This window comes from Hippocampus comes, unplaced genomic scaffold (assembly GCF_001891065.2).
Source record: "Hippocampus comes isolate QL1 unplaced genomic scaffold, H_comes_QL1_v1.1 scaffold73, whole genome shotgun sequence".
In the NCBI taxonomy this organism is placed as follows: domain Eukaryota; kingdom Metazoa; phylum Chordata; class Actinopteri; order Syngnathiformes; family Syngnathidae; genus Hippocampus; species Hippocampus comes.
Genome location: NW_017806238.1, coordinates 6792 through 23922, shown reverse-complemented (window position 1 = coordinate 23922; position 17131 = coordinate 6792). Strand labels below are relative to the sequence as shown.

The window sequence follows — 17131 nt, the reverse complement described above, 5'->3', positions numbered from 1 at the left end:
GCTGGATTTGGGATGGAACCCTCCATGCATGGTAAGGGGCTTTCGGGTCTTACGTCCGTGGTCTGAATCTCTTCCTTTGACCACCTTATTATTCCTGCAGGGTATCTGATCACTGGCAGGGCATAGCTGTTTATTGCCCGGGTCTTATTCTTGCCATTGAGCTGGCTTCTTAGGACTTGCCTCACCTGCTGGAGGTATTTGGTCATAGCCGCTTTCCTTGATGCCAGTTTGAGGTTGCCATTGGCTTGTGGTATACCGAGGTACTTGTAGCTGTCCTCAATGTCTGCTATTATTCCTTCAGGGAGTGAGACCCCTTCAGTCTGGACTACCTTGCCTTTCTAAGTCACGATCCGACAACATTTCTCAAGCCCGAATGACATCCCAATGTCACTGCCGTAGATCCTGGTTGTGTGGATCAGGGAGTCTATGTCCCTTTCGCTCTTAGCATACAGCTTTATGTCATCCATGTAGAGGAGGTGACTGATCGTAGCTACATTTCTGAGGCGGTATCCATAGCCTGTCTTGGCGATTATCCATGTGGCATCGGGTCGTAGGCTTTCTTGTAATCAATCCAGGCTGTGCACAGGTTGGTATGTCGGGACCTGCAGTCTTGTGCGACTGTTCTGTCAACCAGTAGCTGATGTTTGGCTCCTCTGGTATCTCTACCAATGCCCTTCTGCGCTTCACTCATGTATTGATCCATCTGTCCTCTTATCTTAGCCGCAATGATGCCTGACATGAGCTTCCATGTTGTGGAGAGACAGGTTATTGGCCGATAGTTGGATTGGACTGCACCATTTGAGGGATCCTTCGTGATCAGGATCGTTCGCCCTTTGGAGTAACAGTGTGATTGGCAAAGCTAATTCATATCCACCCAAATGTAAACATGTTCCTCTTTTGAATTATTGGCATTCATAACGATTGTTTAAAATTCAGTTACTACAGAAAACGGGTTAGCTTGAACTCACCAAAGTGATGGCTGCATCATCCTCAGCACCATTGTATCGAAATGTGATGCGATGCTTCTCCATTTCAGCAAAATATTCTTTTGCCTCTTTGCTTGTACTTGTACCCAAACCTGTAACATACATTTAAAAAAATCATAAGGAAATAACAATAATCAAGACAACTATAAATGTTCATGTGGATTATCATTTTTGGTGTATGATCTAAAATGAGTGCATAAATAACAAACCTTTGTAGTACTTTACATGCCAGGTTTTATAGTTTTCTGTCTGTTTCTTCCACTCGTTAAACTCTGGAATGCTGTAAAAGGCCAGCTCTTGCTTATTCTTGGTAACCTGCAGAAAATACAATTGGGCCATCAGCAATATTAACCATAGTAACATTTTATTGTCCAAAAATAAATTTTTGTTTATTATTTTTGTCAAAAGTTAACTGGCTTCACAGGATCTTTCAAGAATGGTTTCACAACGTAATTGACGTGTCAAGTGTTAACTTTATGCTTTGCTGAGAAAGGACTGCAAAATTATGGCGTTGGATGGTAAACAGTTTACAGTGTACCCCGCCTCCTGGACGAGACAGCTGGGAGAGGCTCCAGCATGCTCGTGACCCTTGAGAGGATAAGTGTAAATAAATAAATGGAACCCCCCCCCACCATTTTGCAGTGAAACAATAGAAGTTTTGATTGATCATACTAAAGTCATTTCGGTGGAAGTATACGGTACATAACGATCATTGCTCTTGCCTGTGTTAAATCCAGGTTGCACAGTATTCATATTTATTCACTTAAATATTTTTAATTTCTACTTTGGACCTAGGCATGATGTCAGCGACAGAAATCCACATCCAATGAGATTCCATTCTCATTAGCCACCTACTTTGATTTGTATTTGTTTGGAAATCAATCAATCAAACTTTTTTTATATATCACACTTTTCATACATAAAAATGCAATTCAAAGTGCAGTTCAATTAAAACTTCAAAATTACAACATCAAAAGCTGATCCCCCCTCCCCCCAAGATATACAGATATACTTCCCCACAAGCATGCCTATGCTCGCACACACATGCCACACCTCCCAGCATCGGGGCCTCCCAAGAGGACAAAATGGTGCTTCTTAAAAAGAGGTAAAAACATAAAACAAACAAACAAATAAAGAATTAAACAAAAGGCTTGAATTAAAAGAATTAAAATCAGTACATAAAGAAGTTATTCACCAAGGGTGCATGGGATTTCACCCAACCAGTCTACATGTGTTTTGTGGACGTGAAGTAGGCATTCGACCGCGTACCCCTTGGTATCTAGTGGGGGGTAATCTGGAAGTATGAGGTAAGAAACGCCCTAGTATGGACTGTTCGATTCCTGTACTACAAGGGTTTTTTTAATTTTTAATGTGTACATAAGAATGGTTTGTAATATTAATGCAATTTCAGTCCCAATAGACACATTGAGACAACAATGACATGTCCTACTCTGTGTCTTACTTTGACAATGGGTGTGATAAATTCCTCCAGGAATGTGTGTTTCAACAAGGATGGCCAGTTGTGATGAAAGAAGTTGATGAGTAGACCTTTTATATGGGACCCATCTTGATCCTAGGACAGACAAGAAACAGGACAACTTCAACTACAGTATGTGCTTGAATTGAACACGATAAAAGGCAGTAGTACAGACTGCATCCATTCGTTAGGCCACCTGGTCTGTCATGATCATGATCTTGCCATAGCGCAGACTCCTCAGGGACTCTGGGTCTTCATAACTCTTCTTGTATTGTAGTCCAACAATTTTGATGATGTTATTGATTTCAGCATTTTCCATTATCTGTTGGTAAAAAAAAAAAAACAGCCCACAATACAAAGTAAATATTAAATGTTAATTAATGAATTGATTCAGATAAATAAACATAAATAAAAGCAGGGTGAGTTTGCAGCGGCCACTGCTTGGCCCCTAAAAGTAAGAATAATTATAATAATAATAATAGGTGGTCGAGTGGTTAGCGCGTCGACCTCACAATGCAGCTGTCGTGGGTTCGACCTCAGCTCCAGCCTTCCTGTGTGGAGTTTGTATGTTTTCCCCGTGCCTGCGTGGGTTTTCTCCGGGGAGTCCACTTTCTTCCCACATTCCAAAAACATGCATGGCAGGCTGATTGAACACTAAATTATCCCTAGGTGTGAGTGTGAGCGCGGATAGTTGTTCTTCTCTGTGTGCCCTGCGATTGGCTGGCAACCGGTTCAGGGTGTCCCCTGCCTATTGGCCAAAGACAGCTGGGATGGGCTCCAGCACTCCCCGCGACCCTTGTGAGGATAAAGCGGATCAGAAAATGGATGGATAATGAAAAGTATTTCTACAAAAATAAGAGTGACTCTGCAGTGGTCGCTGTTTGGGCTCTGAAAATAATCCCTCCATCATCCATTATCTGAAGCACTTGATCATCACGAGAGTTGCAGGCGTGCTGGAGCCTATCCCAGCTGACTTTGGGCAGTAGACAGTGTACACCTTGAACTGGTCGCCAGCCAATCGCAGGGCACAAATAGACAAACAACCATTCATACTTACAGTCATACGTAGGGACAATTTAGAGTGTTCAATTAACCTATCGTGCATATTTTGGGAATGGACGAGGGAACCTGAGTACCTGGAGAAAACCCATGCAGTCCCGGGGAGAACATGCAAACTCCACATAGAAAAGCTGGCACAGAAAACAGTAAGTACTTTGCAGCGATCACTGCTCAGACCTACTAAAACAATAGAGACCTCACAGCGGTCGCTGCTTGGTCCTTAATAATGATTCAGACAAAAAGAATAGGGACCTCGCAGGGGTACTGGCCCTCATAATCATGTAATGATTTTTTCCATAATCGCCCATCCCCACGAATAAGTGAATTTGAGTTGGTTCCTCTGCATACAGTAAACTCATTGAGTTTTTCGCAATTCCGAATTTAGGCAGTTAGAATTATTCTTACCATACAAGGGTCTGCTCATCAAGTGCCATCTTCCATGACTGTTTAATATTCAGGGTCTACATACCAACATACAGTACTTGTTGAAGGTGAAATATATTCAATTAAATGCATACCTGTTTGTGCGTTGCTTCACGGACATTTAGGATCTTTCCTCTCAGTGGAAATACACCATAGCGATCACGACCGATGACTCCGAGTCCAGAAACAGCAAGAGATTTTGCTGAATCGCCCTCGGTGAGGATAAGAGTGCATTCTGAGGAGTGTTTCCCGCCTTGAATATGGGTGGGTAAAAAAAAAAAAAAAAAAGATCAGCATATCAATAAATGTATTGTTGAAATACAATTTACTCTTGTTTAGTTGACATTGGCAGAGTTGCCAACCTGTCAAATTTCCACATAATAAATAAATTGTGGATTCAGTCTTTGTTATTTTCATGGATTTGTTTCATCAACCTTGTAACGGCGGACTGGTTACATTTAAATATGTTCTCCATTTGTCTGGAGAGGAATTAATCAAGTAGAGGAGTGGACATGGGTGACCAACTTGGAAAAGAAAAAAACAAGCATTACCGGTAGCTTAATGACTGAAAGGCAGAGCAAGAGCGCATTGGGAAATACGAGCAGATGACATGAACAAGGATTATGGTATGACCACATTTATTCAAGAACTCTATACTTTTTATGAAAGAAGAGAGGAACCGGGCTGATTAAACATACCGTATTTTCTGCACTAAAATGTGCACTGGATTATGAGGCGCACCTTCAATGAATGGCTATTTTGTAATTTTTTTTCATACATTGGACGCATTGCATTATAAGGCACAATCTACAATGCCTCCACTTGATGGAGCCACGCTCCTTCCGTTCAACTCGAGAGGCGTTCATGACGCCTCTGAAAAAATGTAAATTAACTATTGCTTCAATGAAACTACGAAAATTGAAACTTATGCATCAAAAGAGAAAATCAAGCGAGGAAATCACAAAATAAATTTTGTCGGGGGTATAGAATTTATTTTGTGATTTCCTCGCTTGATTTTTTTCATTTTCTCATTCATTGAAGTAATCATTAATTTACGTTTTTCGGAGGCGGCCTTGAACGCCTCTCGAGTCGAACGGAAGAAGAGAAGGCACGGAGACGGACAAAGACGTACAGTGGTTGTGAGACTGTGAAAACCATGAATAAAGTCTGCGTTTAAAAAAAAAAATAACACCACAGCTTTCCTTTTTTCAACAAATACAGGTACGTCTTTGTCGGTCTCCGTGCCTTCTCTTCTTCCGTTCGACTTGAGAGGCGTTCATGATCACCTCCGAAAACTCATTGGCTTTTCCTTGTGCGTAGCTCCAACAGAACTATCAGATGGCAGTAGTGTTTGTTATTTATTCCTTTGTTGTGTATTCACAAATGATGAAATCACAATATAAATTTTGTCGGGGGCGGGAGGGGCTATAGAATTTATTCTGATTTCCTCGCTTCATTTTCTGTTTTGATGCATTATTTTCAATTTTCGTAGGTTCATTGAAGGAATAGTTAATTTACGTTTTTCCGAGGTGGTCATGAACGCCTCTCGAGTGAACAGAAGAAGAGAAGGCACGGAGACGGACAAAGACATACCTGTATTTGTTGAGACTGTGAAAACCATTAATAAAGTGTGCGTTTTAAAAAAAACAACACCACAGCTCTCCTTTTTTCGGAGCTGCAACAAAAAATTATTGAATAAAGCAGCGACACGGTTCACTGAACCAACAGCAAGTTATAACATTGTAAGCATGTCTTCAGCAAGGAGCCATCTTGGCGTCGACATATTACCGTAATGACCATTCAAAAGGCGCACCGGATTTTAAGGCGCGCCGTGAGCTTTTAAGAAAATGGAAGACTTTTTGGTGCACCTTATAGTGCAGAAAATATGGTACTCAGAATTTGACTGGGTAACAAGACAATAGAATGCCATTGGCTATTACCGAGCAGCATCCTGGCATCCCATTGGCTAAGAGGGACCTCTACCATCTGGCTCCATGTGTGTCAATAGATAGATCTGTGTCTATGCAGCATCCTCGTCACTCGCCCCTTGGGCGATGAGGCATTCCGATAGTTTTACGTAAATGTGAATTTCCCAGAAAAAGTGTTCACCAGTCGGGCGATCGCTCACTATGCTGATGTTTGCCTAGGACATTTTCAATGGATTGTTAAAAGCCGACAAAAGCAAACATCCTTGGATCAGTTCTTGACAAAACGCCAGGCAAAAACCCCTTCTGAGAGAGAACGTGAACTAAAGAGGGCAAAAAACTGTGAGGACACAGTTAAAAGTTAAATGACCATCATTTTTCTTCTTTATTCTTTGTTTTTTACATTATGCACAACTCTCATTTATTGTGCAATAATCTAATTGTAACATGTATTTGTTACATATTTTGCTGCATTTTTATGGTTTCGGAAACATTTATGTCTGAATTTGTTTTTTGGGGGTAAGGGGGCTTTGAATGGATTAGGGCACTCACATGGAAAACGCGTATTTATTTCCAAAATTTTCTCGTTAAGAAATTTCTTCCAGAACCAATTAATTTCGGAAGAAGAGGTCCCACTGTATTTACATTGACTGGATGAGAATAAGCGGCGAGTGGTTAGCACGTCGATCTCACAGTGCTGAGGTACCAGGTTCGATTCCAGCTCCGGCCTTCCTGTCTGGAGTTTGCATGTTCTCCCCGTGCCCGCGTGGGTTTTCTACGGGTACACCCGTTTCTGACCACATTCCAAAAGCATGCTGATTGAACACTTTAAATTGTCCTAGTGTTAGTGTGAGCGCGGATGGTTGTTCGTCTCTGTGTGCCCTGCGATTGGCTGGCAACCGGTTCAGGGTGTCCTTCGCCGACTGCCCAAAGACAGCGGGGATAGGCTCCAGCATCCCCCGCGACCCTTGTGAGGATAAAGCGCTTCGGAAAATGAATGGATGGATGGATGGATGAGAATAGGAGGTAGAAAGCATGGAAAGCAGCAAGCCTCTCAAATTTGGAGATGGATAAATTGTGAACGCTACAAGAAAAGGTGAGAGTCCTGCAAAGGTAAGAACAACAAACTCCTCCATTGAAACATCAGTAGTTACATCAGACATTCCCTGAGTGCTAAGTAAAGCTTTCTTAAAGAGACAAGGAGCATTTCTCGACATTTACCATGTTGAAACCACAGTTAGCAATAGAAGTTACATCCTCAGGACACTAATGTAAGGATGTAACAAATTGATAATCCCAAAAGTAATGCATCTATCTGTCCCTCCATTTTCTAATCCGCTAATCATCACAAAAGTCGGGGGCATGCTGGAGCCTATGACAGCTGTCTTTGGGCTGCCACAAGAACAGCTGGGAACTGGGATAGGGGCCTGAGGATAAGCGGATCAGATAATGGATGGATGGTGCTCACTTTTTGGAGTCATTAAATATTTACCATTAAATGTCACCCAAAAAGGGGCTGTTGCCATAACTGCACCAAACTAGAAAGCCCAACTTCCAAATTGCATGAGATATTGTGCAACCAAAATGCAAATTTTGTAGAAAAAAAAATCTGTTCATGGTTCGACCATTGATTTACTTCAAGAAAATGTCAAATATGGCAGATATTGAGGATTGAGATGTGAAAATAAAACATCTCTGATGAACACATTAAATTAGAATTGCAGATTCATCAACCAATAACAGTTGATAAGGAAATGTTGATGCCGATTACGAGTAACAGTTCCCAACATTAGACAAGTCTGCAGTTGAAACACACCAGCATCATTGGCATCGTCCAGTTTGGGGATGCCTTTAATCTTGCTGTGCTTGACAGATGAGCACTTTTTATTCAGCTGTGTCTGAGCTTTGAACTTCACCCAGTTGAGTATACTCTCGACAATCCCACAATTGATTGCCTGAAGATGACAAAAAGAGAACATAAACTCAACAATATGTATATTGTGTGGATGTAAGACACAGACAGCAAATCATCACTGCACTTACACCCTTGATAAACTTGTCAGACAAAAGACATTTGGAGCCAAAGCTTTTTGTCTGGAGGGTCATGTTTTCTTTTGTCTGGGAGTCGAAGCTTGGATTCTCAATTAGTGCATTCACAAAAACCCAAACGTGGTTTTTAACCTGCAGCATTCATGAAAGAAAGATATGTCCCTTTAGGTTAGTAACATGCGTAAGAAACGTTTTTTTGAAATGGTTATGTTAAAAATCATGTATCACTCTACCTGGAAAGGTTTGACAGACACTCCTGCCTTGTTTTTTTTCTTCACTACTTCAATAAGTTTGGACACTATTTGATCAACCACGTAGTCGACGTGCCTACCACCCTGGAAAAAAAAAACAAAAAAAACACGAGTTACAAAAACCTTTCAAGAGTTAAATTATGGACCAGCTACTTGAATAACGGATGGAGCCACAAATGTTCATCAGCGGTACTGCAGGGGCACAGACGACCACACAATTTCCACCGCGTAAATGAAAGGAAAAAAAAAACATACAAATGTCAGTTTTTTTTAAGCATTTTGAAAAACAACTTCACTACACAGTCTTTTAATTTACTTCTTTACTTTGTTTTTGAATATCTGTAAATCTGATGTTTGTAAATGTGTTTAATTGTTGGCAATATATGTTCTTTTAGTAATTTTTTCAGCGACTTTTGTTCTCTGCTTTTCGAACATATGAAGCTCTTCTGTTGTACATATTTTTAGATACTGTGCTTTCGGCTATGTGAAGCACATTGAGTTAACTTGTGTATGAAATTTCCCAGATAAATGAAAGTTAATGTGTAGTGTATCCACAGTTACCGATGCTAATACAGTATTGCTATACGTACACACCTTGGTCGTGGCGATGCTGTTGACAAAGCTGTTTTGTTGGAATCCTTTCTCACTCATTGTGAGACACACTTCCCATCGTTCATTTACAGTCTCATGCACCACTTTCAGGGCTACACCTGTCTCATCCAATTTGTCTTTCACATAAAGATCCACATAGCTACGGAAGCCATTAACCTTGAGAGAGGTAAAACAGGTACATGATGTTTAATAGTCGTAACTTTGTTATACATTACAGTATACCACAATTTTACAATCGCGAATTAGTGGCATTGATTTTCATTAAAAGAACAGTATAAAAGCATTGGTAAATGAGCTTTCAATTGTATAGCGCTTTTCTATGTAAAATACTTGAACACTTTCCTTAATCACCTACTCATGACACAGCATAATGGACAAACCAGGGGTTCAGTGTGTGGCTCAAGGACACTTCGACATGGTCACAATGACCGGGGATCGAAGCCCCAGCCGACCACTCTACCACTGAGCATTGCTCTAATTTGATTTCCCAATAAAAATGTCTCAAAGAAGTTGCTGTTGAATTCATCCAGGCCTGTGGGGGAAGCAGCTCTTCATTGATGAAGATCTGCATATTGTAAGAGCTAATACGGTAATCCCTCGTTTTTCACGGCTAATTGGAAGCGAAAAGTGAAAAAAAAACACGAAGTAGGATTTGCACCCACTACCTCCTAGGAATTTTTATGTTTATATGTGGGTGTAATGTTTGCATCCAGTTAAATGTTAACCGGGATTTCACAGCTGTTCCACAGTATGTTAGCACCGTCTGTTGGTGAAGGTCTGAGAATACAGGCAGTTGACAACAGTTGACCAGTTGCCTGTATGTACATGCGGGAATAGGTGGATGGGAAGAGCCGCTGTACACAATGTCGTTGTCAGTCTGATCATTGATGTTATTGCGATCAAAAAACATCACAGGTACCAGCCTATTTAATATCCAGGGTATTCCAAAAGTCTTGGGCACATTTGAAGTCACCATATCTCCTTAACTATGAATGGCAGTAAGATAATAATCGTGCCATTTTAAAGCTAATTACATTAAGTTTTTCGTAAGGCTATTGATTTTTTTTAAATTTCTTTTCAGACCCATTAATGGCGTTCACTCAACCAGAAAAGGCGTTTCGTGTGCTTGAATTTGCAAAAACTGAATCATGGACTGTTGTATTTCGCAACGTGCATTTCGCAGAAAATTCGTCCGTAGTGAGATGGCATGGTAAATTCATAACGGATGGGTGCTTATGCTTTAAGCTGAAGGCACGAATAACAGAAGCTGTTGCAACCATTGACAATGCAATGCTAGGGCGCGTTTGGCAAGAATTTGACTATCGGCTTGATGTGTGTCGTGTGACCATCTTTGAACATCCCATGTAAAAATTGAGATTACAAGCTTTCTGAATTTACCAGATGCGTTTTTTTTATCCTCAATAGTTTCCGAGATATTCAATGTCAAAATGTGCCCGAGACTTTTGGAACACCCTGTATGTAAACAGTATTTACACCTGACATACTTCAGATGAAAGATGACGAAAGTAAACATACTGACTTAAATCTTGGATTATAAAACCTTATACAGTAATTAAAATCCATCAAAACTGCCTTCTGAGAAAGGCGAAGAGGCTTGTGTTGGTGGCGTCGAAAGTGGCTCTCACTTGACTCGTCGGCTTTTGGTTCACTCGCGACTCTTCTGCTGGAGGTGCTGACGGAATAGCTGAGGTTTTTAAATTGGAGAAAAACAATGTGATGTGTAGCTTTATGGTGTTCATCTTGTCTTCTTATTAGTTTACATAGGTTTAAGGTTTCTTTTTTATCAGACAATGGTCTTCTTTAGGTGAAGAAAAAAAGTCTTACAGAGCTGACAGTTTTGACTGTCACTTCAGTATTCACTTGATCTATGCCAATCAGCTCATGGGATCCGGGAACCAATCATGCGCCTTGTTTGAGCAAGGACGTACAAAGCCTCTGAATCAATATAGGTGGTGATGTGGCTGTATTTTTTTTTTTTTATTTCATTTTTGTTTTTAATTTGGAAAAACACACTGAAGCCGCACAACATGAAGCGTGAAGTGGCGAGGGATCACTGTATTAACATCTATTTCCTCACAGTGGTAGATGGAATGGGGACAATGAACAGGGAGAAAAGACCAACACCTTTTGGATGTTTTATATCAACCATGGATGAAAATTCAACATTTTGCAAACATGCCTTCCTACCTTTTAGAACTTATTCACATACAACCCACCCATCAGCAGCTTCTATAAACTGGAAAATATAACAGAAAATAATCCCTGACATAAAATGCAGGTTAATTTTAATATGACTGATACTTACAGGTAATTTTTTCCCGTTCAGAGTGACTTTGACACCTTTGCAGGAACCGGCAACATCATATGCTCTCCGTGTTAGAAGAGCTACTGTATCCGTATCCAGTTTCTCCATTTTAAACTTGGATAGGTCTGGCTGGAAAGTCACACAAGTGAAATCATCTCCATCGAAGAACTTGAGCTTGGGCTCTGAAGTCTTGCTCATGTTATTCTGCCAAGTCTGTGTGGAGCACAGAACGTGTGGTGACGAAGTAGATAGCAATGTTTTTTTTTTTTTTTTTGAATAAGAGGCTATTCTTCATGTGCAAAAGCAACTGTACATTAAAATCACAGTTTCTGGATATGAAGAATATTTCCCACCTGTTTGAAACTGTGTCTGTACTCCTTGCACGCAGTTTCCACAGTGAATTTGGTACTGAAAATATTGCAAAGTTTGGCACCATAGCCATTTCTCCCACCTGGGACCAAACACAGAGAAAATTACATCCAAATAAACCATTCATTGTTTTTTAGTCCCGTATTCAGTTCAAAAGCTCTTTCATCACACAGTTAGTTATTATGATTTCGGAGTATAATCATCAAAATTAAAATGAAATGTATCAGTCTGAGGCGGCATGCTGATCGACTGGTTAGTATTTGCAATTTATATTTTTCAAATAAAATTGTTCTTACTCCCCGATAACTATTTTGAATTCATGACAGCTGTCACGTGTTATATTTGATTATATATTAACTCATTCAATCCCAGCCATTTTTACTGGAGCAAACCCCTCAATCCCAGACGTTTTACACAATTTTGACTGATTTGCAAGCCCCACATATTATTGAGTTCGATCACGATTTAAACATACAGCCTGCCAAAAGAAAGCTGAGACATTCGTCTTTCAGCTGAAAATAAAGTTTGTTCTTGTTCCATTCTTTAGAAATCAGCATTAGAATAAAGCTGAATTTCAACAGATTGCCATTTTCTGAGGAAAAAAAAAACAGAGAAAAAGAACTGTTTTAAAAGAATGCATTTCAAGCATAATTTCAAGTACGGCACCGCTACTTTTTGCTTTTGTGACATCTCAAACATCTAAATAAGACTTTCCTTCCACAAAACGACAAAAACAACACCGCAAAAGGGATTTTGATGGCAAAAATATTTATCTGCACTCTACTGAGCTGATTAAATGAACTATGAACAGAAGTGAAAGAATGAGTTCAGTGAGTGTTTGCATGTAAAAGTGCACTGTACGTGCACGCGTGCATTTTTTGGTGTGTGATACAAAATGAAGCTATTGCCCTGACTCAAGGGTAAACAACATTTATTACTCCGCATTATGGTTTCACTTCGCTTTCTTTTACGAAGGCACTTTGGCTTCGGTGTGACGTTTGCATGAGGCAGACGATGGTCATGTACACGGAGCCTCATTTTGATGGCTGCTTCTTATGCACGGACGAAAGTGTCCTGCTGCTTTCAGAAAATCCTCTCCTTTGGTCATGTACACGGAGCCTCATTTTGATGGCTGCTTATGCACGGACGAAAGTGTCCTGCTGATTTCAGAATATCCTCTCCTTCGTCCTGGTGGAAGATTTTCTTCACCAAAAGCAATCCTCACAGGTCAATTGTTTTGATTTCTCCATTGCGACTGGCTTGAATGCACTCACTACAAACTACACGCTAGACCAGGGGTGGGCAAACTCCGGCCCGCGGGCCGGATCCGGCCGGTTGGGTCTTTTTTGATCCGGCCCGCCGAAGGCTGGTCCACAACTAAGGTTCGATGTGAATGACTGCCTTCAATTCATTTGGACTTGTAATGACAGGCATTTCAACGCCAGGTGGCGCATTGACTTGAATTTGCAGAGCACAGGGAGAGAGGTGGAGAGGAAGAAAGACAGGGAGAGACAGAGGGAGAGATCTTAACTACCACCTGCGGACATCTGTCAAACGGAAATTCCCAAACCCGGTAAAAAAAAAGTATGCATTAAACTTTCTACTACAATATTACATTAACGATCGATTCATAACAATGGAAGTTCTGGAACCCGGAAGTCGTGCCAACTCAAGCAACTCCTCCTCGATACGATGAATAACGAGGACTTCGAAGCATTCCGTGGCTGGCTAAAAAGTTGGTTGAACAAAATCAGCTGAGCAACGCTGTCTTGGGTGGCGATCGAGGGGTGGTCAAGTTAGAGACAGTAAATGAGTGGAAAGAAAAGCTACGTAGGTCTGATACTAGTCTCATTTTGTAGCATACAGTGAAACTCCTTTACAACGAAATCATGTTTGCAGCAAGACATTTTTCACAACAGGGGTTTTTTCACTGTAGCAAATTTGATCTCAGATACACACACACACACACACACACACACACACACACACACACACATATACACACACACACACACACACACACACACACACACACACACACACACACACAAAATCGTATGTGTACTCTATTTTTATTCAGGGAAATAAATTGTGAAATTTATATTTTATATTTCACTTACATCAATTTCTTGGATAATGTATTTTATTTTGCTTCCTCCGTCTTTCATTTTGATCACTTTGACCCTCTCTTCCAGCGTCAGAGCGCTTCTTGTCTTCGCTGCTTGACATCCAAATGTCCGTTTTGTAGCCATTTTAGCAATGCAACGTGCTGCATCTGAAACTCACAATAACAAGTACTTCCTGGACTACTACTGAAACTAACAATAACAAGTACTTCCTGGACTACTACGTATGTGTAAACTAGTGTGGTGGTTGCTGTTGCCATTTCCGAACGAAGCAGTAGAGGTCGCTGTTGGATTAGACTTTGTTGTAGTGAATCTCTTCGCGAGGCAAGAGCAGAAAAAAAGATTTCGTATAATGCAAAAGGGTCTTTTTTCGTTGAATGGGGGGCAGGAGAGTGGGCATGGTGTTAATGCATGAAGATTTTTTCACATTAGGGGATATTATCGCCCATGTAGGTTTCGTTGTAGAGGAGTTTCACTGTAGTCCTAATTTTTTATACTATATTTTGTTCATATACCTGTACTGTATACTGAAGTTTTTGTGTGATAAACAGTTTTTGGGCAATATATTGTTGCACTTTGTTGCTTGTGTTGTCACACATGTATGTTGTTAACATACTTGGACGTTCATACAGGACATATACCATAGTTGTTTCACTGTTCTCATTAAAAAAAAGTATTGTTATGTTAATACAATCATGCTTTTGTTCTGTTGATGTTTGGTATGGACTGTCAACCTATGCAGTTTTTCATATGTACAGTATCTTGTGCTGACCCGGCCCGCCTGTCAAATTTTAGAAATCAATGTGGCCCCCGAGCCAAAACGTTGGGCCACCCCTGCGCTAGATCCAACTCCACGACCCCACCCATGCTCCGCCGTCCCCAATTTCTTCCACTTGTTTTGCAACATGATCCTGGCTGATCCTTTAACACACGCTACCACCTGCTGGAGAGATTTTAAATGACTTACAATGCAGACAAGACTGATCCTGAGAGACTGTGTCAGACCCTTCTTCACACTATGTCGCCCCCCCCAAAAAAAGATGTTTAAATATGTCATGGGTAGGCAGTTGTAGTGGGTTTTTAAGACGTAGTTATACGTCATGGGGATTGAATGAGTTAAAATAGCAATTGGCTTGCAACCAAGTGCTTGGAGTACTCCTTTCACCCAAAATCAGCTGGGATTAAGCTCCAGCAAGCGGTAAAGAAAATGGATGGCTGGACAGATAAAAATGTATGCCAAAATGAAAACATTTGATTTCAGTTTGCAACTTTGCCTTTTAAATGAAAATTTTATTTTTTGCTTTGAACGTGACAATATTACTCCAACTATGTGGCCTGAAAGACATTGAACAATAGACCTGGGACTCATCGAAACATCTATCTGCAGATCTTTCTGATTTTTATTGGAGTAGCCCTGGCCTAGTGTCATCTCTGACCTCTACTCACCTGTGACCTTTTTTTCATCATCATCATAGTTGCTGGAGGTGAGCAGGTGACCAAAAATTAGGGCTGGGACATACATTTTCTCATCTTTGTGCTCCACCACTGGTATTCCTTTCCCATTGTTCCAGATAGAGATGGTGTTGGACTCACTGGTGGAAGTGGATTAGAGGAAAATTAATGAGTACAACAAGTTAGGACAGAATGAAAAATGTCAATGATTTTCAGACAATGTTGTCCAAAACAAACATCTCTCTCCATGAGATAAAAGAAAACGAATGCAACATTGTACTTACGGGTCAATGTTGATCTTAATGGCACTCATGTTTTTATCCCTCTGTTTGTTATCTGCTGCATTGACTGTGGAAGGAAGAATTTCAAAAGGTATGCTATTTAATTGAATTGCAATCAGGGTGTGCTCAGACAGACACAAGTCCACGATGAAAAGATGTTTGCTTTCTTCATCTGAGTTTGCATAACAAACAGATTAAGTCAAATTAAGACTTTTTAAAAGAACCCCAGACTGTCATGTTTGTTCTATATAATTCATTTGGATTTTTTTCCAGTTTAAAAAAATTAAAGATGATTCTGATACTTTTTGTAGAAACTTTATTTGCATGTACATCATCATTGCATTTTATGTCGCAATGCATTCTGGAATGTGACATAACATTTTAGTGCTTTATTTTTTTCCTTTTTAGCAGTCACAGCAATCTGTTCAGATGTGGTGAGCTCCTCCATTCTGGCTTTTCAATGGAAAACCAGACTGCGGCAGACACATTGGACAGGCATGTTTCTGCCAAGCTGATGACTGGCATTTAATATTAATTGTTTCCTCCGTTGCGGATTTGGTGGCTGGTGGCCAGTGGTAGTTGCAGGTGCAGAAGAAGAAGCATGGTCCAGTTACGTGCCCAAAATCATCTGTCTGAGCTGAGAACGATGAAGGCTTCAAGTGCGCCTGAGCTAAAATGACGAGAGCACAGCTGCAGGACTTGGGGCAGGTGGACTCTTCCAATCACATCCTGCCACTGCTTTCTTAACTAATTTCCTTTCGGAAAGCTATGGACTCATACCTCGCTTCCTTTATTCCCCTTTGTTTGAAGATTACGTCCCAAAAATAAAACAAAAAACACGCAGCGTAGCATTTTGAAGTGGTTTACAATGTTTTGCTTTGCTGAGCAGAGAGCAACAATGTGGGCAGCAACCATATCACCTCATCATCCCAGAATGGATTGCGCATCCGAAAACATGGCGGCCACTGTTTATCAAATTATGTTGTGAACAAACAAGATTTAAAAAACTTTTTAACTATGATATCAACCTCCTATCACCACCAAACATTCACACCCAGCCGTGCACCAATGTGAGTGGGACTGGAGGCAAGGTGGCTGAAGTGTCTTGCCCAAGGACACAACGACCCATGACTCAAAACAGTGGACCCTCCGGTTATTGGACGATATGCTCGACCACGGCGGCCTGTTTCGTGTTTGCTCACTGAACTGACAATACCTGCATTCTGTACAATTAACCTACATATCAGTAGGGGTGCACATACTCTAAGCAGTATGGACTACTGCACTATGGTTCAAGTCTGACATTGCACTTTTGTGCTCGCCTGAATTCAAGGTCAAGTCAGCCGTCTCAACTATTGCTTCCGAGGACCAACTTTAAAATAAAAGCTAAAGCTACAGGTGTGCTAGACATTGATACACGTGTACACATTGGTCAGACTTGTTTTGCTTTTATTTTGAAGTTGACCCGATTGGACAGTAACCTATGAACAACCGTTGTGGAAGGTGACTCAACTCGGCGGCTAAATAAGCTTGCTGATCACAGGCTCCCATACTATAAGCCAGTGGTGGGCAGTGAGTTTTTCAAACTCATTCATGTTAAATATAAATTCACTGTCTTTTTACGAAACTGTAAATGTTATTATTTTAATAAGCCACCATTGCGTACCCCTGGTATATATCATTGTAAGTAGTCTAAATATACATATATATACACACACACACACATATATATATATATACACACACACACACACCCCCCCCCCCCCCCCCCCCCCACACACCCCCCGCAGGGACA

General features: G+C 40.7%; 1 protein-coding gene across 1 annotated transcript in view; it reads right to left on the bottom strand.

Moving 5' to 3' along the window:
* top2b (DNA topoisomerase II beta) overlaps positions 1-15444 on the bottom strand; it is a 51279-nt gene extending 35835 nt beyond the window's left edge. The window contains exons 1-13 of the mRNA XM_019857328.1: positions 15340-15444; positions 15050-15195; positions 11462-11559; positions 11109-11321; positions 8765-8938; positions 8153-8254; positions 7914-8051; positions 7687-7825; positions 4041-4198; positions 2660-2785; positions 2449-2559; positions 1196-1301; positions 969-1078 (exon numbers count right to left, since the gene is read on the bottom strand). Of these exons, the coding sequence (XP_019712887.1) occupies positions 969-1078; positions 1196-1301; positions 2449-2559; positions 2660-2785; positions 4041-4198; positions 7687-7825; positions 7914-8051; positions 8153-8254; positions 8765-8938; positions 11109-11321; positions 11462-11559; positions 15050-15195; positions 15340-15368 (1650 nt within the window). The 5' untranslated portion in view covers positions 15369-15444. The remainder of the gene's footprint in view (positions 1-968; positions 1079-1195; positions 1302-2448; positions 2560-2659; positions 2786-4040; positions 4199-7686; positions 7826-7913; positions 8052-8152; positions 8255-8764; positions 8939-11108; positions 11322-11461; positions 11560-15049; positions 15196-15339) is intronic.
* Between the last annotated feature and the right edge of the window lie 1687 nt (positions 15445-17131).